Source organism: Oncorhynchus mykiss, chromosome 10 (assembly GCF_057628025.1).
Source record: "Oncorhynchus mykiss isolate SJ-2025 chromosome 10, ASM5762802v1, whole genome shotgun sequence".
Taxonomy (NCBI): Eukaryota; Metazoa; Chordata; class Actinopteri; order Salmoniformes; family Salmonidae; genus Oncorhynchus; species Oncorhynchus mykiss.
Window position 1 is genome coordinate 85,090,699 of NC_143031.1, and position 25,847 is coordinate 85,116,545.

Consider the following 25,847-nt stretch of genomic DNA (forward strand, 5'->3'; position numbering starts at 1 on the left):
CCAGCGTGGATTCCTTGATTGAACTCGCTATTCGCATTGAGCGACGGGTTGATCTTCGTCACCGAGCTCGTGGAAAGGAGCTCGCGTTCTCCGTTGCCCCCCTCTCCGCATCACTACCATCTTCCTCTGCCGGCTCGGGAGCTGAGCCTATGCAGCTGGGAGGTATCCGCATCTCGACTAAGGAGAGGGAACGGAGAATCACCAACCGCCTCTGTCTCTATTGCGGTTCTGCTGGTCATTTTGTCACTTCATGTCCAGTAAAAGCCAGAGCTCATCAGTAAGCGGAGGGCTACTGGTGAGCGCTACTACTCCTGTCTCTCCTTCAAGATCCTGCACTACCTTGTCGGTCCATCTACGCTGGACCGGTTCGTCAGCTTCCTGCAGTGCCTTAATAGACTCTGGGGCGGAGGGCTGTTTTATGGACGAGACCTGGGCTCGGGAGCATGACATTCCTCTCAGACAGTTAAGGGAGTCCACGGCCTTGTTCGCCCTGGATGGTAGTCCTCTCCCCAGGATTCAGCGTGAGACGCTACCTTTAACCCTCACTGTTTCTGGTAATCATAGCGAAACCATTTCTTTTTTAATTTTTCGTTCACCTTTTACACCTGTTGTTTTGGGCCATCCCTGGCTAGTTTGTCATAATCCTTCCATTAATTGGTCTAGTAATTCTATCCTCTCCTGGAACGTCTCTTGTCATGTGAAATGTTTAATGTCTGCTATCCCTCCTGTTTCCTCTGTCTCTTCTTCACAGGAGGAGCCTGGTGATTTGACAGGGGTGCCGGAGGAATATCACGATCTGCGCACGGTGTTCAGTCGGTCCAGGGCCACCTCTCTTCCTCCACACCGGTCGTATGATTGTAGTATTGATCTCCTTCCGGGAACCACTCCCCCCCGGGGTAGACTATACTCTCTGTCGGCTCCCGAACGTAAGGCTCTCGAGGATTATTTATCTGTAGCTCTTGACGCCGGTACCATAGTCCCCTCCTCCTCTCCCGCCGGAGCGGGGTTTTTTTTTGTCAAGAAGAAGGACGGGTCTCTGCGCCCCTGCATAGATTATCGAGGGCTGAATGACATAACAGTGAAGAATCGTTATCCGCTTCCTCTTATGTCTTCAGCCTTCGAGATCCTGCAGGGAGCCAGGTTTTTCACTAAGTTGGACCTTCGTAACGCTTACCATCTCGTGCGCATCAGGGAGGGGGACGAGTGGAAGACGGCGTTTAACACTCCGTTAGGGCACTTTGAATACCGGGTTCTTCCTTTCGGCCTCGCTAACGCTCCAGCTGTCTTTCAGGCATTAGTCAATGATGTCCTGAGAGACATGCTGAACATCTTTGTTTTCGTTTACCTTGACGATATCCTGATTTTTTCACCGTCACTCCAGATTCATGTTCAGCACGTTCGACGTGTCCTCCAGCGCCTTTTAGAGAATTGTCTTTTTGTGAAGGCTGAGAAGTGCACTTTTCATGCCTCCTCCGTCACATTTCTCGGTTCTGTTATTTCCGCTGAAGGCATTAAGATGGATCCCGCTAAGGTCCAAGCTGTCATTGATTGGCCCGCCCCTAAGTCACGCGTCGAGCTGCAGCGCTTTCTCGGCTTCGCGAACTTCTATCGTCGTTTCATCCGTAATTTCGGTCAGGTGGCAGCTCCTCTCACAGCCCTTACTTCTGTCAAGACGTGCTTTAAGTGGTCCGTTTCCGCCCAGGGAGCTTTTGATCTCCTCAAGAATCGTTTTACATCCGCTCCTATCCTTGTTACACCTGACGTCTCTAGACAGTTCGTTGTCGAGGTTGACGCGTCAGAGGTGGGCGTGGGAGCCATTCTTTCTCAGCGCTCCCTCTCTGACGACAAGGTCCACCCATGCGCGTATTTTTCTCATCGCCTGTCGCCGTCGGAACGTAACTATGATGTGGGAAACCGCGAACTGCTCGCCATCCGGTTAGCCCTAGGCGAATGGCGACAGTGGTTGGAGGGGGCGACCGTTCCTTTTGTCGTTTGGACTGACCATAGGAACCTTGAGTACATCCGTTCTGCCAAACGACTTAATGCGCGTCAGGCGCGTTGGGCGCTGTTTTTCGCTCGTTTCGAGTTCGTGATTTCTTATCGTCCGGGCTCTAAGAACACCAAGCCTGATGCTTTATCTCGTCTCTTCAGTTCTTCAGTAGCCTCCACTGACCCCGAGGGGATTCTCCCTGAGGGGCGTGTTGTCGGGTTGACTGTCTGGGGAATTGAGAGGCAGGTAAAGCAAGCGCTCACTCACACTCCGTCGCCGCGCGCTTGTCCTAGGAACCTTCTTTTCGTTCCCGTTCCTTCTCGTCTGGCCGTTCTTCAGTGGGCTCACTCTGCCAAGTTAGCCGGCCACCCTGGCGTTTGGGGTACGCTTGCTTCCATTCGCCAGCGTTTTTGGTGGCCCACCCGGGAGCATGACACGCGTCGTTTCGTGGCTGCTTGTTCGGTCTGCGCGCAGACTAAGTCCGGTAACTCCCCTCCTGCCGGTCGTCTCAGGCCGCTTCCCATTCCCTCTCGACCGTGGTCTCACATCGCCTTAGATTTTGTCACCGGACTGCCTTCGTCAGCGGGGAAGACTGTTATTCTTACGGTTGTCGATAGGTTCTCTAAGGCGGCTCATTTCATTCCCCTTGCTAAGCTTCCTTCTGCTAAAGAGACGGCACAAATCATCATCGAGAATGTTTTCAGAATTCATGGCCTTCCGTCAGACGTCGTTTCGGACAGAGGTCCGCAATTCACGTCTCAATTTTGGAGGGAGTTTTGCCGTTTGATTGGGGCTTCCGTCAGTCTCTCTTCCGGCTTTCACCCCCAGTCTAACGGTCAAGCAGAACGGGCCAATCAGACTATTGGTCGCATCTTACGCAGTCTTTCTTTTCGCAACCCTGCGTCTTGGTCAGAACAGCTCCCCTGGGCAGAATACGCCCACAACTCGCTTCCTTCGTCTGCGACCGGGCTATCTCCTTTTCAGAGTAGCCTCGGGTACCAGCCTCCGCTGTTCTCATCTCAGTTCGCCGAGTCCAGCGTCCCCTCCGCTCAGGCTTTTGTCCAACGTTGCGAGCGCACCTGGAAGAGGGTCAGGTCTGCACTTTGCCGTTATAGGACGCAGACTGTGAGGGCTGCTAATAAGCGTAGAACTAAGAGTCCTAGATATTGTCGCGGTCAGAGAGTTTGGCTCTCCACTCAGAACCTTCCCCTTAAGACGGCTTCTCGCAAGTTGACCCCGCGGTTCATTGGTCCGTTCCGTATTTCTCGGGTCATTAATCCTGTCGCAGTTCGACTTCTTCTTCCGCGATACCTTCGTCGCGTCCACCCGGTCTTCCATGTCTCCTGTATCAAGCCCGTTCTTCGCGCCCCCGCTCGTCTTCCCCCCCCCCCCCCCCCCATCCTTGTCGAGGGCGCACCCATCTACAGGGTCCGTAGGATTTTGGACATGCGTCCTCGGGGCCGTGGTCACCAGTACCTCGTAGATTGGGAGGGGTACGGTCCTGAGGAGAGGAGTTGGGTTCCCTCTCGGGACGTGCTGGACCGTGCGCTGATCGAGGATTTCCTCCGTTGCCGCCAGGTTTCCTCCTCGAGTGCGCCAGGAGGCGCTCGGTGAGTGGGGGGGTACTGTCATGTATTGTCATGTTGTGTCTTTCTGTCCTTTCCTTTCACCCTGTCTCCCTCTGCTGGTCGTACTAGGTTACCGTTTCTGTCCCTCTTTCCCCCAGCTGTTCCTTGTCTTCTCTGACTACCTCATTCACCCCTTTTCCCACCTGTTCCCTTTTTCCCTCTGATTAGGTCCTTATATCTCTCTCTGTTTCTGCTCCTGTCTTTGTCGGATTCTTGTTTGTGTTGTTCATGCCTGAACCAGACTATCGTCATGTTTGCTGCAACCTTGTCCTGTCCTGTCGGAACCTGCCGGTCCATCTGAGCCTACGTTTTGTTTTGTTATTAAAGAAGCTCTGTTTACGTTAATTCGCTTTTGGGTCCTCATTCATGCACCTGACAATAACTGTGTAGATATCCATAGGACAAGGTAACTCTGATCAATATTGGCTAAATATTAACAATGATTTGTTTTTAAATTGTAGAGTGGATTTCTGAAAATATGTTGACAAACGTTACCTTATCCTAGCGAGATTTACACGACTATCAAAACTCCGAGGCGTTTCAAGCCTTCACAAAACACAGACCATATTTGAAGTAGATCAAGACATTCTCTATGGAAGACACGAACGGTAAAATAATGAAGGAACCCCTTTCGAGTTCAGCCGCAAAGGAATTATGACGCCGCGACTATTTCTCTCTATACCATTCGTATTTCATATACCTCTGACTATTGGATGTTCTGATAGGCACTTTAGTATCGCCAGCCTGATCTCAGGAGTTGATAGGCGTGAAGTCATAAACGGCGTCAAGCATTGCTAAGAGCTGCCGGGAAACGGAGTAAAGGGCTGTTTGAATGAATGCTTACGAGTCTGCTGCTGCCTACCAACGCTCAGTCAGACTGCTCTATCAAATGACTCAATTTCCCTAGTTAATATGTCCCACTAACATGAATTTCTTTCAACTAAATATGCAGGTTTAAAAAATATATATACTTCTGTGTATTGATTAAGAATGGCATTGATGTTTATGGTACATTTGTGCAACAATTGTGCTTTTTTTCGGCAATGCGCTTTTGTTAAATCATTTTTGGCGAAGTAGGCTGTGATTCGATGATAAATTATAAGGCACCGCATTGATTATATGCAACGCCTAACCTAGTAATATCATCAACCATGTGTAGTTAACTAGTGATCATGTGAAGATTGTTTTTTATAAGGTAAGTTTAATGCTAGCTAGCAACTTACCTTGGCTCCTTGCAGCAACAAGGTCCTTTTGATGCTGCACTTGTGTAACAGGTGGTCAGCCTGCCACGCAGTCTCCTCATGGAGTAACAGGTGGTCAGCCTGCCACGCAGTCTCCTCATGGAGTAACAGGTGGTCACCCCGCCACGCAGTCTCCTCATGGAGTAACAGGTGGTCAGCCTCCCACGCAGTCTCCTCGTGGAGTAACAGGTGGTCAGCCTGCCACGCAGTCTCCTCATGGAGTAACAGGTGGTCAGTCTGCCACGCAGTCTCCTCGTGGAGTAACAGGTGGTCAGCCTGCCACGCAGTCTCCTCATGGATCGCAATTTAATCGGCCATAATTGGCATCCAAAAATGCTGATTACCGATTATGAAAACTTAATTAATCGGCCGACCTCTAATCGACATATCTCCTCTCTCCAGACTGGTTGACTGTAAAATCACACATGAATCCTGTGAGACTCTGACCTCAGCTCTGCAGACACCAAACTCCCCCTTGAGAGAACTGGACCTCAGCTACAATGACCTGGGAGACAGAGGAGTGGAGCTGCTCTGTGATGGACTAACCAGTCCACTCTGCAACATACAGACACTAGTGTGAGTTCAATATCTCAAATCAAATGCATTTGTCACAAACACATGGTTAGCAGATGTTAATGCGAGTGTTGCGAAATGCTTGTGCTTCTAGTTCCGACAATGCAGTAATAACCAATGAGTAATCTAACCTAACAATTCCAGAACTACTACCTTATACACACAAGTGTAAAGGGATAAAGAATATGTACATAAAGATATATGAATGAGTGATGGTACAGAACGGCATAGGCAAGATGCAGTAGATGGTATCGAGTACAGTATATACATATGAGATGAGTAATGTAGGGTATGTAAACAAAGTGGCATAGTTAAAGTGGCTAGTGATACATGTATTACATAAAGATGCAGTAGATGATATAGAGTACAGTATATACGTATACATATGAGATGAATAATGTAGGGTATGTAAACATTATATTAAGTAGCATTGTTTAAAGTGGCTAGTGATATATTTTACATCAATTTCCATCAATTCCCATTATTAAAGTGGCTGGAGTTGAGTCAGTGTGTTGGCAGCAGCCACTCAATGTTAGTGGTGGCTGTTTAACAGTCTGATGGCCTTGAGATAGAAGCTGTTTTTCAGTCTCTCGGTCCCTGCTTTGATGCACCTGTACTGACCTCGCCTTCTGGATGATAGCGGGGTGAACAGGCAGTGGCTCGGGTGGTTGTTGTCCTTGATGATCTTAATGGCCTTCCTGTGACATCGGGTTGTGTAGGTGTCCTGGAGGGCCGGTAGTTTGCCCCCGGTGATGCGTTGTGCAGACCTCACTACCCTCTGGAGAGCCTTACGGTTGTGGGCGGAGCAGTTGCCGTACCAGGCGGTGATACAGCCCGACAGGATGCTCTCGATTGTGCATCTGTAGAAGTTTGTGAGTGCTTTTGGTGACAAGCCAAATTTCTTCAGCCTCCTGAGGTTGAAGAGGCGCTGCTACGCCTTCTTCACGACGCTGTCTGTGTGGGTGGACCAATTCAGTTTGTCCATGATGTGTAAGCAGAGGAACTTAACTTACTACCCTCTCCAATACTGTCCCATTGATGTGGATAGGGGGGGTGCTGCCTCTGCTGTTTCCTGAAGTCCACAATCATCTCCTTTGTTTTGTTGAGTGTGAGGTTATTGGGGAGATGTTGTTGCCTACCCTCACCACCTGGGATCGGCCCGTCAGGAAGTCCAGTACCCAGTTGCACAGGGTGGGGTCGAGAACCAGGGTCTCAAGCTTGGTGACGAGTTTGGAGGGTACTATGGTGTTAAATGCTGAGCTGTAGTCGATGAACAGCATTCTCACATAGGTATTCCTCTTGTCCAGATGGGTTAGGGCAGTGTGCAGTGTGGTTGCGATTGCGTCGTCTGTGGACCTATTTGGGCGGTAAACAAATTGAAGTGGGTCAACGGTGTCAGGTAGGGTGGAGGTGATATGGTCCTTGACTAGTCTCTCAAAGCACTTCATGATGACGGAAGTGAGTGCTACGGGGCGGTAGTCGTTTAGCTCAGTTACCTTAGCTTTCTTGGGAACAGGGAGAATGGTGGCCCTCTTGAAGCATGTGGGAACAGCAGACTGGGATAAGGATTGATTGAATATGTCCGTAATCTTCAGTATCCACTGTGTGTTTATATATTTTGTATATAGTAAGTATGTGTATGTTTTTAACATTGTTTAATCATTTCCTTCTGTTATTGTCTTAATGAATAACATTATTCTTAAATCTTTGCATATTTAACAGTGTATCAACATATCTCCTCTCTCCAGACTGGTTGACTGTTACCTCACATATAAATCCTGTGAGACTCTGACCTCAGCTCTGCAGACACCAAACTCCCCCCTGAGAGAACTGGACCTCAGCTACAATGACCTGGGAGACAGAGGAGTGGAGCTGCTCTGTGTTGGACTAACCAGTCCCCTCTGCAACATACAGACACTAGTGTGAGTTCAATATCTTCAGTATCCACTGTTTTTATAGTGTTTATATATTTTGTATGTAGCTAGTATGTGTTAGGTTTTTAACATTATTTTAACATCTTGGTAAATATGCTGAAACATTCATCAAACGTGATAAATATATCAAACTAAGGTTAAATATCTTGTGTGAGTTAGTATGTGTTTTTAGAGAAAAAAAATGTTTTACTATTGGAACCAAGACTTAAAAATAACTGAAATTGGCACAAGATGGAGGGAATGTTGGAACATAACTAATGAAATTAAAGTCAGCAAAAATGTATGGTTAATCCAGTATAAAGTAATGTATAGAATTTGTTACACAAGACAAAATTAACAAATTCTACAGCACAACGACAGAGCCATGTCTTAAGTGTAAAACTAACAATGAGTCAATAATTCATGCTTTCTGGGAATGCTATAATTCCTAAAGTTATGGGCGGAGATAGAAGTTGTCTGTCAGAAGTATTACAATGTAAACATACTGTCTGCATATTTCATGACATGGCATATAGGGGGTGTAGAGAGAGACCCAATGAGCTGGACGATTCTCTTCTCATCACTCATCTTGTAAAAACGTATACTAAATATATATAAAATAATTAAAAGGGTAAAAAGTATTTTTTTAACATTGGTAAATCATGTCCTTCTGTTATTGTCTTAATGCATCTCATTATTGTTAAATCTTTGCATATTTAACAGTGAATCAACATATCTCCTCTCTCCAGACTGGCTGACTGTTACCTCACATATAAATCCTGTGAGACTCTGACCTCAGCTCTGCAGACACCAAACTCCCCCCTGAGAGAACTGGACCTCAGCTACAATGACCTGGGAGACAGAGGAGTGGAGCTGGTCTGTGTTGGACTAACCAGTCCACTCTGCAACATACAGACACTAGTGTGAGTTAAATATCTTCATTATATGTTATTATGTGGATGTTTTCAACATGTATTAATCATGTGCTCTTCTGCCCTCTAGTCTAGGTCAGTGTGGTCTGACAGAGGGTTGCTGTTCAGATCTGGCCTCAGTCCTGAGTTCACCCAGCTCACAACTGAAACAACTGGAGCTGAGAGACAATGACCTGCAGGACTCAGGAGTTACACTGCTGTCTGCTGGACTGGAGGATCCAGACTGTAAACTACACACACTGGGGTAAGTACAGCTGTTTCAGTCAGGTTGGTACTGAGCTGAGTTACACTGCTGTCTGCTGGACTGGAGGATCCAGACTGTAAACTACACACACTGGGGTAAGTACAGCTGTTACATTCAGGTCGGTACTGAGCTGAGTAAAACAAAAACTCTCAAAATCTGATGTTTCATCACAATATTTGTGTCGTGTACAAATGAATTGGTGTCCTACAAGATGATTGACACCCGTACACCAACCTAGACAGCTGTTGTGTGTCTCTTTGTAGGCTGTCTGGCTGTCTGGTCACAGAGGAGGGCTGTGCTGCTCTGTCTTCAGCTCTGAGGTCAAACCCCTCCCACCTGAAAGAGCTGGACCTGAGCTACAATCACCCAGGAGACTCTGCAGGGGGACTGCTTTCAGCTGCTCTGAGGGATCCCACATATAAACTGATGAAGCTGAAGTAAGTCAGAATAGATGTCCTAATAGTGTGAGAAGTGGTTGTGTCATATGTAGTGTAGTAGGGTCAGTAACATGAGGACATGATGGTAGAATTAAGGGGAAGTTTACTCAGCAGGCTGAGCAATCCAACACAGCATACATCATCACCACATGAATACTCTTCTTCTGCATCTCTGATATCCTGTTGGAATTGTACTCTGTTCTGTATGCAGTATGTAGGATATAATACCTGTATGTCTCTAGTAATGAATTGTACTCTGTTCTGTATGCAGTAGGTAGGATAGAATACCTGTATGTCTCTAGTAATGAATTGTACTCCGTTCTGTATGCAGTAGGTAGGATAGAATACCTGTATGTCTCTAGTCATGAATTGTACTCCGTTCTGTATGCAGTAGGTAGGATAGTATACCTGTATGTCTCTAGTAATGAACTGTACTCCGTTCTGTATGCAGTAGGTAGGATATAATACCTGTATGTCTCTAGTATTGATTTGTACTCTGTTCTGTATGCAGTAGGTAGGATAGTAATGAACTGGGATAGCGCACCAGAACACAACAATATGGTTTAAATGTTGACTGCTTTATTAGGTCTTTGTCAGTCAATAACCTGTTTCTCCTACAGTGTGGATCATGGTGGAGAGTGCAGGCTGAAATCAGGGCCGAGGAAATGTAAGTCTCTTCAATCCTAATTAACTGAATACTCAGAACTATAGTAACATAGTAACCAATCAATACTTGTTCTGTACCTACAAAACAACATTTTATATGAAGATGTGGTTTGATTAAACTCTCCTTTTGTCTACAGATGCCTGTCATCTCACCCTGGACCCAAATACAGCACACCCAAACCTGAGACTGTCTGAGGGGAACAGGAAGTTGAAACGGGTGGTGGAGGACCAGCATTATGAAGACCATCCAGAAAGATTTGACTTTCATCCCCAAGTTCTCTGCAGAGAAGGCTTATCTGGAGGTCGTTATTACTGGGAGGTGGAGAGGGATGGTGACGGGGCTTTCATTGGTGTGGTGTACAAAGGAATGAAGAGGAAGGGAGGGAAGATTGACCGTAGGATTGGACACAATAAGGAGTCCTGGTGTTTAGTCTGCTATGATAGTGCTTATAACTTTTACCATAATGGAGTCATCAGATACAGTCGACCAGATACTTGTCCTGTTTCTAAGAGAGTTGGAGTGTATCTGGACTGGCCAGCTGGTACTTTGTCCTTCTATAGTGTGTCCTCCTCTGGTACAGTGACACACTTCTACACAGAACACACCACATTCACTGAACCCCTCTATCCTGGGTTTATAATGTACTCCTCCTCAGTGACCCTGTGTCCGATAGATGACCAACACATTCAGAGGTGAGTCATAGCGATGATTTATAATTTGTTTCCTCTGGAATCATTTCTACAATTATATTAGTAGTAGTGGTGTGTATTAATGTGTTCTGTTGGACCTACAGACAGTTAGATTAGTAGTAGTGGTGTGTTGTGTTCTGTTGGACCTACAGACAGTTAGATTAGTAGTAGTGGTGTGTTTTAATGGGTTCTGTTGGACCTACAGACAGTTAGATTAGTAGTAGTGGTGTGTTTTAATGTGTTCTGTTGGACCTGCAGACAGTTAGATTAGTAGTAGTGGTGTGTTGGGTTCTGTTGGACCTACAGACAGTTAGATTAGTAGTAGTGGTGTGTTTTAATGTGTTCTGTTGGACCTACAGACAGTTAGATTAGTAGTAGTGGTGTGTTGGGTTCTGTTGGACCTACAGACAGTTAGATTAGTAGTAGTGGTGTGTTGGGTTCTGTTGGACCTACAGACAGTTAGATTAGTAGTAGAGGTGTGTTTTAATGTGTTATGTTGGACCTACAGACAGTTAGATTAGTAGTAGTGGTGTGTTGTGTTCTGTTGGACCTACAGACAGTTAGATTAGTAGTAGTGGTGTGTTGGGTTCTGTTGGACCTACAGACAGTTAGATTAGTAGAGGTGTGTTTTAATGTGTTCTGTTGGACCTACAGACAGTTAGATTAGTAGTAGTGGTGTGTTTTAATGTGTTCTGTTGGACCTACAGACAGGTAGATTAGTAGTAGTGGTGTGTTTTAATGTGTTCTGTTGGACCTACAGACAGTTAGACTGTGCCTAGTTAAATATCACCATCAGTATTGACTTTATGGAAGGTGACATAGTGGGTTATGTCACATTTAGGCAATGCACCCTACATAGGGACCTGATCTGTCACCCTTTATACACCCTTTGTACTGCTTATGAAGACTGTATGTATGCTATATACAGCCTTTATAAGTTGTATTTAGTTTAATCACAGTCTATCCTTCTGCTTTACCAACACCAGAGACCATGGTAGAGAGAGTTGGATCAAGTCTGGACCTGAGGACACCAGAGACCATGGTGGAGAGAGTTGGATCAAGTCTGAACCTGAGGACACCAGAGACCATGGTGGAGAGAGTTGTATCGAGCCTGAACCTGAGAACACCAGAGACCACGGTGGAGAGAGTTGTATCAAGCCTGGACCTGAGGACACCAGAGACCATGGTGGAGAGAGTTGGATCAAGCCTGGACCTGAGGACACCAGTGACCATGGTGGAGAGAGTTGGATCAAGCCTGGACCTGAGGACACCAGAGACCATGGTGGAGAGAGTTGGATCAAGCCTGGACCTGAGGACACCAGTGACCATGGTGGAGAGTGTTGTATCAAGCCTAGACCTGAGGACACCAGAGACCATGGTGGAGAGAGTTGGATCAAGCCTGGACCTGAGAACACCAGAGACCATGGTGGAGAGTGTTGGATCAAGCCTAGACCTGAGGACACCAGAGACCATGGTGGAGAGAGTTGGATCAAGCCTGGACCTGAGAACACCAGAGACCATGGTGGAGAGTGTTGGATCAAGCCTGGACCTGAGGACACCAGAGACCATGGCTTAGAGAGTTGTATCAAGTCTGGACCTGAGGACACCAGAGACCATGGTGGAGAGTGTTGTATCAAGTCTGGACCTGAGGACACCAGAGACCATGGTGGAGAGAGTTGTATCAAGTCTGGACCTGGGGACACCAGAGACCATGGTGAAGAGTGTTGGACCAAGCCTGGACCTGAGAACACCAGAGACCATGGTGAAGAGTGTTGGATCAAGTTTGGACCTGAGAAATGTGAGTGTTATCTGATAATTGTTTATGACTCAAAATATTTTTAAAGCGTTCATTGCAGTTGATTCCCAGGCAATTAACAAAATCATGATCTATTTGGTCAAAACAAAATTAAAGGTAGAGTCAGCGATATGACGTAGATGCACAAAGGTAACAGCATAGTGGGTCAGCATCTTGCTCATCACAATATCTGTGGTGCTGCTCGTACATCATCATTTAGCTGACTCTACCTTTAAGCTCTCATCCTAGAATCTATCAGAAATCAGGCCCCCAACATCTACAAAACATGGACCAGAACGATGTTGTTTCCTGCTTCCACAAACATTAATTAATATAACACTTATGTCAGATTATGGTATGCTAATGAGTGTACATTCTGAAACTGTTGCTCACTTATATTCATTTTTATTACAATTCTATTTAATGATTATTAATTCATTATTACATGAGATTGTCCATTTTAAATAACTACTTTTGCCTTCAGGGATTCCTCAGACCTGTAAGACTTGTGACCATGTTGAGGTAAGTAATAATGTCAATTCTTACTTTTACATACCTGCAGGAGTCAGGCACAGACTCAAAGCCAGGTGTGTACTGACCAACCATTCATACTGGGATATAGACAGTCCTGGGTTCTGCTTTAGTAATATAAACACAGTCTCAAAGCCAGGTGTGTACTGACCAACCATTCATACTGGGATATAGACAGTCCTGGGTTCTGCTTTAGTAATATAAACACAGTCTCAAAGCCAGGTGTGTACTGACCAACCATTCATACTGGGATATAGACAGTCCTGTGTTCTGCTTTAGTAATATAAACACAGTCTCAAAGCCAGGTGTGTACTGACCAACCATTCATACTGGGATATAGACAGTCCTGTGTTCTGCTTTAGTAATATAAACACAGTCTCAAAGCCAGGTGTGCACTGACCAACCATTCATACTGGGATATAGACAGTCCTGTGTTCTGCTTTAGTAATATAAACACAGTCTCAAAGCCAGGTGTGTACTGACCAACCATTCATGCTGGGATATAGACAGTCCTGTGTTCTGCTTGTAGGCATGCAGGACTTTAGCTGTTGTCATATTTTGTCATTAGACAGTTTAATTGATAATTCACCAGCATTCCATGTAACATTGAATAAATACATTAGATGAGTTACTTTGGTTAATGGGCCAGTTTCCCAGACACAGATTAAGTCTAGTCCTGGACCTTATAGAACTTTCTATTGAAACTTCCATTGAGCATGCTTTTTAGTCCAGCACTAGACTCTATCTGTGTCCAGGAAACAGGCCCCATATGTATTACTGACATGCTTGTCCTTGTTCAGGACTCCACACACTGGCTTCAGATTGAACCCTTGACTTCCACTGTCCAGGGAGTGACAATGTTCAGGTAAAATAACTACTTTTAACATTTCATTCCACTTGCTAGTGTATTTCCCCATTATCTTTGGGAATAGTCTTCTAATCCAACCTCTCCATTTGACCATTGACCCTCTCTACCATATCTTGTTGTTGTCCTCAGACACAGGACACCCAAAGGGAGTTATGAGTGCACAGTGTCTGGGCTCCGCTGGCTGTGTGAGAGAGATGTCATTCTGAAGTATCACTTCAGGAACTGGGAACCCTACAGTCAACTTCTGAAAGACATGCAGTACACACAAGGTGGTCCATTGCTGGACATCACTATGGAGTTAGGTGAACTGGAGGAAGTTCATCTGCCACACTTTGTCTGTTTAGGTAAAACCATATGGAAATAGTATTCAGGAAAGACATTTCCATGTAACTGAGTTTCACTTCCTGAAATAATGAATTCATTATTCTGGGAGTTTGAGTTTACTGTGATCTGGTACTGCATATTCTTTGTGTTTTTTTAGAATAATGAATAATTCAATATTTGTCTTTCTGTCTCCTTTGTACTGTGTTGTTCAGGGACCAACCCTTCCCTGAGGAATGAGATGAAGATTCTTCATGTAGAGGAACATGGAGTGTCTTTAGAGGAAGTGCATGAGGTCACCAGATTCCATGTTAAGATTCTCCATCCCAAGTTCTCACCTATCGCTCTGATACTGAGATTACTGTCTTGGAACTTAGATGTCCACTGTGACGTGGTCCTCTATATGGCAGTAAAAAAGTCAACAGTCATTTCAAGGCTGTACCTGCTCCTCAGAAACTCCAGTCAGAAAGAGGTGAGCCACTATCACTGAAGTGACAACAGGATGTTGAAACCTACTGAAGGAAAGCTGATAGTTTGTTGAAAATCTCTAGATTACAAAGACAACGTGCAGCTCTGTGAGAAATCTATTTCTGTCTCGTTCATTTGAAGAGCCAGTAGACGGCACTCTTCCCTCTGGTCGAAGGAGAACCCAATGCCCGGGGCAGTGAAGGGGACATTGCCCTGCGTAGGGCGCTGTCTTTCAGATGGCATGTTAAACGGGTGGCCTCTCCATGGTCACTGAAGATCCCATGGCACTTATCGTAAGAGTGAGGATGTTAACCCCGGTGTCCTGACTCTCAATGGTCACTAAAGATCCAATGGCACTTATCGTAAGAGTGAGGATGTTAATCCCGGTGTCCTGACTAAATTCCCAATCTGGCCCTCATACCATCATGGCTACCTAATCATCCCCAGCTTCCAATTGGCTCATTTTCCCCCTCTCCTCTCCCCTGTAACTCTTCTCCAGGTCGTTGCTGTAAAAGAGAATCTCCTCTCAGTCAACGTACCTGGTACACCTTTAAAATAATATCCTGGTAAAATAGGGATAGTAAAACAAAAGCAAACACATTTGTTGTTGTTGACAAAAAATGGATTGCTCAGTGAGCTGCATGTTGTGTGAATTGCGAGACTACATTGTTCTGACTGACTACTACATTGCTCATTTTGTAGGCTGTTCAGGAACGGGAGAAAAATCAGGTGTCCAAAGGATTTTCAGAATTCGTCCTGTCAAGTCCAAACGGGTCCTTAAAGCTAAACAGTTGGTTTGCGTTCAAGAATCCCCTCTCCACGTCCATCAATCCAGAGGTGTAGTTTTATCAGGCTGAGGACATGAATCTGTCATATTGTATATGAATAACTGGAATGTCATTCTATTTCACTATTTCTCTCTCTCTCTGTCTGTTGTCTCAATCGTTGCACCATATGGCCTCCTACAGAAGATTCAGCTGTTACCTGCAGACACCACACCAAGCTGTTGTCAGATGATAATGGGAAACACAGGGGTGGACATTGAGATGGAGTTAATCGGGGATGATGAGAGGACAGTATGGAAATCAGTGTTATCAAAAGGTAAGAAATACTGGACATGAACAGTATGTCAATCATCAATGTCCTTTTCTAACAGATGCTATTAAAGTGTTTTATGATATTTTCTCTTGTTTGTCTTTCAGATGTGTACAGCAACGACTCTCATCCACCATGTAGGTTTGTCTTTGTGGACGAGGTTTATAAAATGGGTTATAGAGCTAACATCTCTTCAAGTTGGGATGAAGGACACTGATGAAGGTCTTCATGAGTCATGTTCAGTGGGGTGATGAAGGTCTTCATGAGTCGTGTTCAGTGGGGTGATGAAGGTCTTCATGAGTCGTGTTCAGTGGGGTGATGAAGGTCTTCATGAGTCGTGTTCAGTGGGGTGATGAAGGTCTTCATGAGTCATGTTCAGTGGGGTGATGAAGGTCTTCATGAGTCGTGTTCAGTGAGGTGATGAAGGTCTTCATGAGTCGTGTTCAGTGGGGTGATGAAGGTCTTCATGAGTCATGTTCAGTAGGGCGATGAAGGTCTTCATGAGTCGTGTTCAGTGGGGTGATGAAGGTCTTCATGAGTCGGGTGCAGTGGGGTGATGAAGGTCTTCATGAGTCGTGTTCAGTGGGGTGATGAAGGTCTTCACGAGTCGTATTCAGTGGGGTGATGAAGGTCTTCATGAGTCGTGTTCAGTGGGGTGATGAAGGTCTTCATGAGTCGTGTTCAGTGGGGTGATGAAGGTCTTCATGAATCGTGTTCAGTGGGGTGATGAAGGTCTTCATGAGTCGTGTTCAGTGGGGTGATGAAGGTCTTCATGAGTCGTGTTCAGTGGGGTGATGAAGGTCTTCATGAGTCGTGTTCAGTGAGGTGATGAAGGTCTTCATGAGTCGTGTTCAGTGGGGTGATGAAGGTCTTCATGAGTCGTGTTCAGTGAGGTGATGAAGGTCTTCATGAGTCGTGTTCAGTGGGGTGATGAAGGTCTTCATGAGTCATGTTCAGTGGGGTGATGAAGGTCTTCATGAGTCATGTTCAGTGGGGTGATGAAGGTCTTCATGAGTCATGTTCAGTGGGGTGATGAAGGTCTTCATAAGTCGTGTTCAGTGGGGTGATGAAGGTCTTCATGAGTCGTGTTCAGTGGGGTGATGAAGGTCTTCGTGAGTCGTGTTCAGTGGGGTGATGAAGGTCTTTGTGAGTCGTGTTCAGTGGGGTGATGAAGGTCTTTGTGAGTCGTGTTCAGTGGGGTGATGAAGGTCTTCATGAGTCGTGTTCAGTCGGGTGATGAAGGTCTTCATGAATCATGTTCAATGGGGTGATGAGGGTCTTCATGAGTCGTGTTCAGTGGGGTGATGAAGGTCTTCATGAGTCATGTTCAGTGGTGTGATGAAGGTCTTCATGAGTCATGTTCAGTGGGGTGATGAAGGTCTTCATGAGTCGTGTTCAGTGGGGTGATGAAGGTCTTCATGAGTCGTGTTCAGTGGGGTGATGAAGATCTTCATGAGTCGTGTTCAGTGGGGTGATGAAGGTCTTCATGAGTCGTGTTCAGTGGGGTGATGAAGGTCTTCATGAGTCGTGTTCAGTGGGGTGATGAAGGTCTTCATGAGTCATGTTCAGTGGGGTGATGAAGGTCTTCATGAATCATGTTCAGTGGGGTGATGAAGGTCTTCATGAGTCGTGTTCAGTGGGGTGATGAAGGTCTTCATGAGTCGTGTTCAGTGGGGTGATGAAGGTCTTCATGAGTCGTGTTAAGTGGGGTGATGAAGGTCTTCATGAGTCGTGTTCAGTGGGGTGATGAAGGTCTTCATGAGTCGTGTTCAGTGGGGTGATGAAGGTTTTCATGAGTCGTGTTCAGTGGGGTGATGAAGGTCTTCATGAGTCGTGTTCAGTGGGGTGATGAAGGTCTTCATGAGTCATGTTCAGTAGGGTGATGAAGGTCTTCATGAGTCATGTTCAGTGGGGTGATGAAGGTCTTCATGAGTCGTGTTCAGTGGGGTGATGAAGGTGTAATGATATAAATACTTACAAAGGTACTGTATATGAGGCCTTGTCTTTGTAGAAAGTTGAATCTGTGCTTGAAATGCGATACTTGATTGAGGGACCTTCCAGATGTTGTATGTATGGGGGACAGGTCCAATTTGACATTACAGAGTATTTTCAGTAGACTGTTGACAAAACATTACAATTAAATCCATCTTAATCCCACTATGTAACACAATAGAGAAATCCAAGGGGTATGAACACTTTTGCCAGGCTCTGTATGTTATGTAGAATAGACAATCGTGTCAGCCAGGGTAGGTGTCAATTCCAAATAAATCAGTCAATTCAGGAAGTAAACTGATATTCAAATTCAATAACTGGAAAAGGGCATCTACTTTTAACTTTCAGTGACTTCTCAATAAACCCAATAGGAATTTCATTTTTATTTTTTGACTGACTTCAATTGGAATTGCCTACAACCCTGGAGTCAGCTCTATTCAAGAAATGACTATCATAGGAATGGTAACCGGAGAGACTGCAAGATGTAGAAAAAGCTGCTGTTAACCCTAAAACCATATTAATTTAATTGACCCCCCCCCCCCCCCCCCTTCAGCATTAACACTCCTTGGGATTCCTGCTGAGGAGTTTCTGAAGAAACACAGGGCTGAACTCATTCAGGGAGTCAAAAACACAATGCCAATAGCAGATAATCTGTCGTCAAAGTACATGATTGGTGATGAAGAGTACTCCAGAATAAAAGCTGAAACAACTGAACAGGAGCGAATGAGAGAACTACTGAATGCAGTTCTCCCTAAAGGACCAGAAGTGATGGGAGCTTGTCTCAAAGCTCTCAGTGAACATGAACACCATCTTGTTAAGTACTTGAGTGAATCTGGGTAAGACCGGTTTCTTTTTCTCCCTCCCTTGAATATGTGGAATGATTAAATATAGATAAAATAAAACCATAGCTACCCAGATCAAAGAGAGTCTTTTTCAGAATGGAATTATGTTTTTGTGTTGCTGCCTGTAATAAATGTATATTTTTATAGTTCTATCATAGGACCATCATCAAATCATTATCTCAGGTGTATCATAGGACCATCATCACATCATTATCTCAGGTGTATCATAGGACCATCATCACATCATTATCTCAGGTGTATCATAGGACCATCATCAAATCATTATCTCAGGTGTATCATAGGACCAAATACGCAAATCATTATCTCCGGTGTATCATAGGACCATCATCACATCATTATCTCAGGTGTACCATAGGACCATCATCTCATCATTATCTCAGGTGTATATCAGGACCATCATCACATCACATCATTATCTCATAGGACCATCATCACATCATTATCTCAGGTGTACCATAGGACCATCATCTCATCATTATCTCAGGTGTATCAGGACCATCATCAAATCATTATCTCAGGTGTATCGTAGGACCATCATCACATCATTATCTCAGGTGTATCATAGGACCATCATCACCTCAGGTGTATCAGGACCATCATCACATCATTATCTCAGGTGTATCACAGGACCATCATCACATCATTATCTCAGGTGTATCATAGGACCATCATCACATCATTATCTCAGGTGTATCTCACTCCTCATTCTTCTCCATATTTTCTGATCTCTCTCTTCCTTCCCGTTTTGTAGCACCTAATCTGAAGATTCTGAGGCCTGTCTCCTAGTCTGTGGACAAAGACACTTCTTCACCTAATCTGAAGATGCTGAGGCCTGTCTTTTAGTCTGTGGACAAAGACACTTCTCCACCTAATCTGAAGATGCTGAGGCCTGTCTCCTAGTCTGTGGACAAAGACACTTCTTCACCTAATCTGAAGATGCTGAGGCCTGTCTCCTAGTCTGTGGACAAAGACACTTCTCCACCTAATCTGAAGATGCTGAGGCCTGTCTCCTAGTCTGTGGACAAAGACACTTCTCCACCTAATCTGAAGATGCTGAGGCCTGTCTCCTAGTCTGTGGACAAAGACACCTCTTCACCTAATCTGAAGATACTGAGGCCTGTCTCCTAGTCTGTGGACAAAGACACTTCTTCACCTAATCTGAAGATGCTGAGGCCTGTCTCCTAGTCTGTGGACAAAGACACTTCTCCACCTAATCTGAAGATGCTGAGGCCTGTCTCCTAGTCTGTGGACAAAGACACTTCTTCACCTAATCTGAAGATGCTGAGGCCTGTCTCCTAGTCTGTGGACAAAGACACTTCTCCACCTAATCTGAAGATGCTGAGGCCTGTCTCCTAGTCTGTGGACAAAGACACTTCTCCACCTAATCTGAAGATGCTGAGGCCTGTCTCCTAGTCTGTGGACAAAGACACCTCTTCACCTAATCTGAAGATGCTGAGGCCTGTCTCCTAGTCTGTGGACAAAGACACTTAAATGATTGTAATGGAAATGTTTATGTTTGTGCTATTATTTTAACAAATGTCTGTGTTTTATTCATGTGCTGTTCTATAAACCAATGTGTGTTCATTAAGTGGCCGACTGTACAAATCCTCACTATCAGTAGCTGTAATTTGGCAGTAAGGCCAGACGTTGGTTTGAGAAGGAGAGATCTCAGTTTCAGTTTAGAGAGAAGAAGACTGGTGACGTGTTGGTCTGTCAAATGCTATGAACCAGTATTGGTCGGTCACATGAATGGAACAAAATGGTAATGAATCATGAATAAATTATAAATATAATATAGTAATATATCTGTGTATAGCATATATATAAGACAACTGCTGGGTCTGACCAGGGAGAGCTCCTGATTGACATGTGTACTGTGGTACATTGAGTTGGGTCTGACCAGGTAGAGATCCTGATTGACATGGGCACTATGGTACATTAAGTTGGGTCTGACCAGGGAGAGATCCTGATTGACATGTGTACTGTGGTTCATTGAGTTGGGTCTGACCAGAGAGAGATCCTGATTGACATGTGTACTGTGGTACATTGAGTTGGGTCTGACCAGGTAGAGATCCTGATTGACATGTGTACTATGGTACATTGAGTTGGGTCTGACCAGGTAGAGATCCTGATTGACATGTGTACTATGGTACATTGAGTTGGGTCTGACCAGGTAGATATCCTGATTGACAGGTGTACTATGGTTCATTGAGTTGGGTCTGACCAGGGAGAGATCCTGATTGTAAATGTTATTCGAACATCACATATAAGATGCAGCGTTATTTGGTGAATATTTGTTGTGCATTTTTTTGTAGAGAATTCCTGCTAATACTGGCTAGCAACTTACTGTGTCTGGTGGGGGGGGTTCGTATATGTTGTACAGTGTGTGAGTGCAGAGTTGGATGGTGAGCCCTGCATTGAATACATCTCCATGACTGGTGCTACAAGTTGGAGTTCGTGTCGATGATTGATTGTACACAACGCAAGAAGAGGACTGTTACAGTGGATGGTGTCAGAAATTGAATAGAGGTGCTGGTGTCAGATATTGAATAGAGGTGCTGGTGTCAGATATTGAATAGAGGTGATGGTGTCAGATATTGAATAGAGGTGCTGGTGTCAGATATTGAATAGAGGTGCTGGTGTCAGATATTGAATAGAGGTGCTGGTGTCAGATATTGAATAGAGGTGATGGTGTCAGATATTGAATAGAGGTGCTGGTGTCAGATATTGAATAGAGGTGCTGGTGTCAGATATTGAATAGAGGTGCTGGTGTCAGATATTGAATAGAGGTGATGGTGTCAGATATTGAATAGAGGTGCTGGTGTCAGATATTGAATAGAGGTGCTGGTGTCCGATATTGAATAGAGGTGCTAGTGTCAGATATTGAAAAAGAGGTGATAGTGTCAGATATTGAATAGAGGTGCTAGTGTCAGATATTGAATAGAGGTGCTGGTGTCAGATATTGAATAGAGGTGCTGGTGTCAGATATTGAATAGAGGTGCTAGTGTCAGATATTGAATAGAGGTGCTGGTGTCAGATATTGAATCGAGGTGCTAGTGTCAGATATTGAATAGAGGTGCTGGTGTCAGAAATTGAATAGAGGTGCTAGTGTCAGATAATGAATAGAGGTGCTAGTGTCAGATATTGAATAGAGGTGCTGGTGTCAGATATTGAATAGAGGTGGTAGTGTCAGATATTGAATAGAGGTGATGGTGTCAGATATTGAATAGAGGTGATAGTGTCAGAAATTGAATAGAGGTGATAGTGTCAGATATTGAATAGAGGTGCCAGTGTCAGATATTGAATAGAGGTGCAAGTGTCATATATTGAATAGAGGTGCTAGTGTCAGATATTGAATAGAGGTGCTAGTGTCAGATATTGAATAGAATAGAGGTGATAGTGTCAGATATTGAATAGAGGTGCTGGTGTCAGATATTGAATAGAGGTGCTGGTGTCAGATATTGAATAGAGGTGCTAGTGTCAGAAATTGAATAGAGGTGCTAGTGTCAGATATTGAATAGAGGTGCTAGTGTCAGATATTGAATAGAGGTGCCAGTGTCAGAAATTGAATAGAGGTGCTGGTGTCAGATATTGAATAGAGGTGCTAGTGTCAGATATTGAATAGAGGTGATAGTGTCAGATATTGAATAGAGGTGCCAGTGTCAGATATTGAATAGAGGTGCTAGTGTCAGATATTGAATAGAGGTGATAGTGTCAGATATTGAATAGAGGTGCTAGTGTCAGATATTGAATAGAGGTGCTAGTGTCAGATATTGAATAGAGGTGCTGGTGTCAGATATTGAATAGAGGTGCCAGTGTCAGATATTGAATAGAGGTGATAGTGTCAGATATTAAATAGAGGTGCTGGTGTCAGATATTGAATAGAGGTGCTGGTGTCAGATATTAAATAGAGGTGCCAGTGTCAGATATTGAATAGAGGTGATAGTGTCAGATATTAAATAGAGGTGCTAGTGTCAGATATTGAATAGAGGTGATAGTGTCAGATATTGAATAGAGGTGCTGGTGTCAGATATTAAATAGAGGTGCCAGTGTCAGATATTGAATAGAGGTGATAGTGTCAGATATTAAATAGAGGTGCTGGTGTCAGATATTGAATAGAGGTGATAGTGTCAGATATTGAATAGAGGTGCTAGTGTCAGATATTGAATAGAGGTGCTGGTGTCAGATATTGAATAGAGGTGATAGTGTCAGATATTGAATACAACCAAAAGGTTGTATTTGTCTCACTCAGTTGTGGTTTGATGTGTAAAAATGTAAACATATCTACAAATAGAGGACCATTAGGATAATTCAAGTTGATTCATCAATGACAAATATACTTCATATTAGTAGTCAATACTCACCAATAAGCCATCCGTCCTCAACAGCTCCCTCCTGTAGGCGGAAAGGCCAACACTGTTCTGAAGAACGAACAAGTCGTACTTTCTACCTGGCCACCACATTCAGTCTTTTACACATAACATGACCTATCATCACCTTCACATTAAGAGTAGAAACCTTATCTGTTCATATAGTCTATCACCTTCACATTAAGAGTAGAAGCCTTCTCTGTTCATATAGTCTATCACCTTCACATTAAGAGTAGATGTCTTCTCTGTTCATATAGTCTATCACCTTCACATTAAGAGTAGAAGCCTTCTCTGTTCACATAGTCTATCACCTTCACATTAAGAGTAGAAGCCTTCTCTGTTCATATAGTCTATCACCTTCACATTAAGAGTAGAAGCCTTCTCTGTTCACATAGCCTATCACCTTCACATTAAGAGTAGAAGCCTTCTCTGTTCACATGGTCTATCACCTTCACATTAAGAGTAGAAGCCTTCTCTGTTCACATAGCCTATCACCTTCACATTAAGAGTAGAAGCCTTCTCTGTTCACATAGTCTATCACCTTCACATTAAGAGTAGATGTCTTCTCTGTTCACATAGCCTATCACCTTCACATTAAGAGTAGAAGCCTTCTCTGTTCACATGGTCTATCACCTTCACATTAAGAGTAGAAGCCTTCTCTGTTCACATAGTCTATCACCTTCACATTAAGAGTAGAAGCCTTCTCTGTTCACATAGTCTATCACCTTCACATTAAGAGTAGAAGCCTTCTCTGTTCACATAGTCTATCACCTTCACATTAAGAGTAGAAACCTTCTCTGTTCACATAGCCTAGTTGAACTCGTTTTTGGATGGTGCTCTTATGGCGATGTGGCTACCGTCTATTTCTCTGTCTGAAAAGTTCCCCCTGCCACCTCAACACTCTAACCACTAGGCTTCCCTGCCGCCTCTACACTCTAACCACTAGGCTACCTGCCTCCTCTACACTCTAACCACTAGGCTTCCCTGCCGCCTCTACACTCTAACCACTAGGCTACCTGCCTCCTCTACACTCTAACCACTAGACTACCTGCCTCCTCTACACTCTAACCACTAGGCTACCTGCCTCCTCTACACTCTAACCACTAGGCTACCTGCCTCCTCTACACTCTAACCACTAGGCTACCTGCCTCCTCTACACTCTAACCACTAGGCTACCCTGCCGCCTCTACACTCTAACCACTAGGCTACCCTGCCGCCTCTACACTCTAACCACTAGGCTACCCTGCCGCCCAGTGTGTGAGATGCCTCTGGCTGAAAAGTTCCCCCTGCCAAAAACCCGAGGATGGATTTGGATGCAGCGGTGCCAAATCTTCCAACAGATCAGAACAGACATCTCTCATTGTGTTTCCATTATCTCAGTCTGTTATAGTATTTACACAGTAGTTGACCTTTCACACGTTCCTCTAATTTAACACATTACTGGCCTTTATATGGATGATTATCGTATCAAATGACCTGATGTGGTCAGATTATATACAGCCTGTCAAGACATGTTGAATTCACAATGGAAATACAAATAAATAAAACAATACTGTCATTATTACTCTCACAATTTCACACATTTTCAACATACAGAATATTTTCCCCATTCTACACTTGACAAGCCGTTCCCTCATTCCACCACGCGGCACTGTTCTGTACGTACCATGGTCACGGGGCTGCACACTGTCAAGATAACGTTTATATTGATACATCTCACACTTTTCGTGGTAATGATCCCTAGCATGGTTCACACACAGATGATCTCCTACATCTGGTTAATAAATGAGGCCTCAGGTAATGAATAATAATAATAATAACAGTAAAAAATATTCATTATTTTGAAAACAAGAAAAATCTAAAGTGCATAAAATAAAGGAGAAAATAAAGGTGAACAAACAACACATTAGTGTGTTTGGGGGGGTTGAAACAGAATTGTATTTTAGAACACAACAGGACAGAAACAAAACTATGAGAAGACGGGAGACAAATCCAAAGGAAATTAAACCAAAGCTGGTTTGTTGTTACTAATGACCACCATGGATCACTTCCTCATTTACACATTACCCAAACAGACTCTTACCCTGCCCCCCAACACCTAACAGACTCTTACCCTTCCCCCCCAACACCTAACAGACTCTTCCCCTTCCCCCCCACCACCTAACAGACTCTTACCCTGCCCCCCAACACCTAACAGACTCTTACCCTTCCCCCCCAACACCTAACAGACTCTTACCCTTCCCCCCCACCACCTAACAGACTCTTACCCTGCCCCCCAACACCTAACAGACTCTTACCCTGCCCCCCACCAACCAACGTACTCTTACCCTGCCACCCAACGTACTCTTACCCTGCCCCTCCACCACCCAACAGACTCTTACCCTGCCCCCACCCCCCAACGGACTCTTACCCTGTCCCCACCACCTAACGGACTCTTACCCTGTCTCCACCACCCAACGGACTCTTACCCTGCCCCCCACCTGTAGGACTCTTACCCTGCCCCCCACCACCCAACGGACTCTTACCCTGCCCCCCAACCACCCAACAGACTCTTACCCTGCCCCCCCACCACCCAACGGACTCTTATCCTGCCCCCCACCACCCAACAGACTCTTACCCTGTCCCCACCACCCAACGGACTCGTACACTGTCCCCACCACCCAACGGACTCGTACACTGTCCCCACCACCCAACGGACTCTTACACTGTCCCCACCACCCAACGGACTCTTACCCTGCCCCCCACCACCCAACGGACTCTTACCCTGCCCCCCAACCACCCAACAGACTCTTACCCTGCCCCCCCACCACCCAACGGACTCTTACCCTGCCCCCCAACCACCCAACAGACTCTTACCCTGCCCCCCCACCACCCAACGGACTCTTACCCTGCCCCCCCACCACCCAACGGACTCTTATCCTGTCCCCACCACCCAACGGACTCTTACCCTGTCCCCACCACCCAACGGACTCGTACACTGTCCCCACCACCCAACGGACTCTTACCCTGCCCCCCACCTGTAGGACTCTTACCCTGCCCCCCCACCACCCAACGGACTCTTATCCTGCCCCCCACCACCCAACAGACTCTTACCCTGCCCCCACCACCCAACGGACTCTTATCCTGCCCCCCACCACCCAACAGACTCTTACCCTGCCCCCCACCTGTAGGACTCTTACCCTGCCCCCCCACCACCCAACGGACTCTTACCCTGCCCCCCACCACCCAAC

The 25,847-nt window shown here is 45.1% G+C and overlaps 1 protein-coding gene across 1 annotated transcript; it reads left to right on the forward strand.

The window, feature by feature from the left end:
• Positions 1-8,740: 8,740 nt before the first annotated feature.
• Positions 8,741-19,130, forward strand: LOC110528614 (uncharacterized; the record flags this gene model as incomplete). The annotated part of the gene is made up of 13 exons (XM_090188275.1): positions 8,741-8,958; positions 9,579-9,625; positions 9,762-10,317; positions 11,301-12,112; positions 12,594-12,631; positions 13,441-13,505; positions 13,638-13,852; positions 14,045-14,301; positions 15,000-15,134; positions 15,266-15,398; positions 15,500-15,529; positions 17,938-18,220; positions 18,999-19,130. Coding segments are annotated over 13 exons (2,796 nt in total), but the record flags the coding sequence as incomplete, so codon positions are not given.
• Between the last annotated feature and the right edge of the window lie 6,717 nt (positions 19,131-25,847).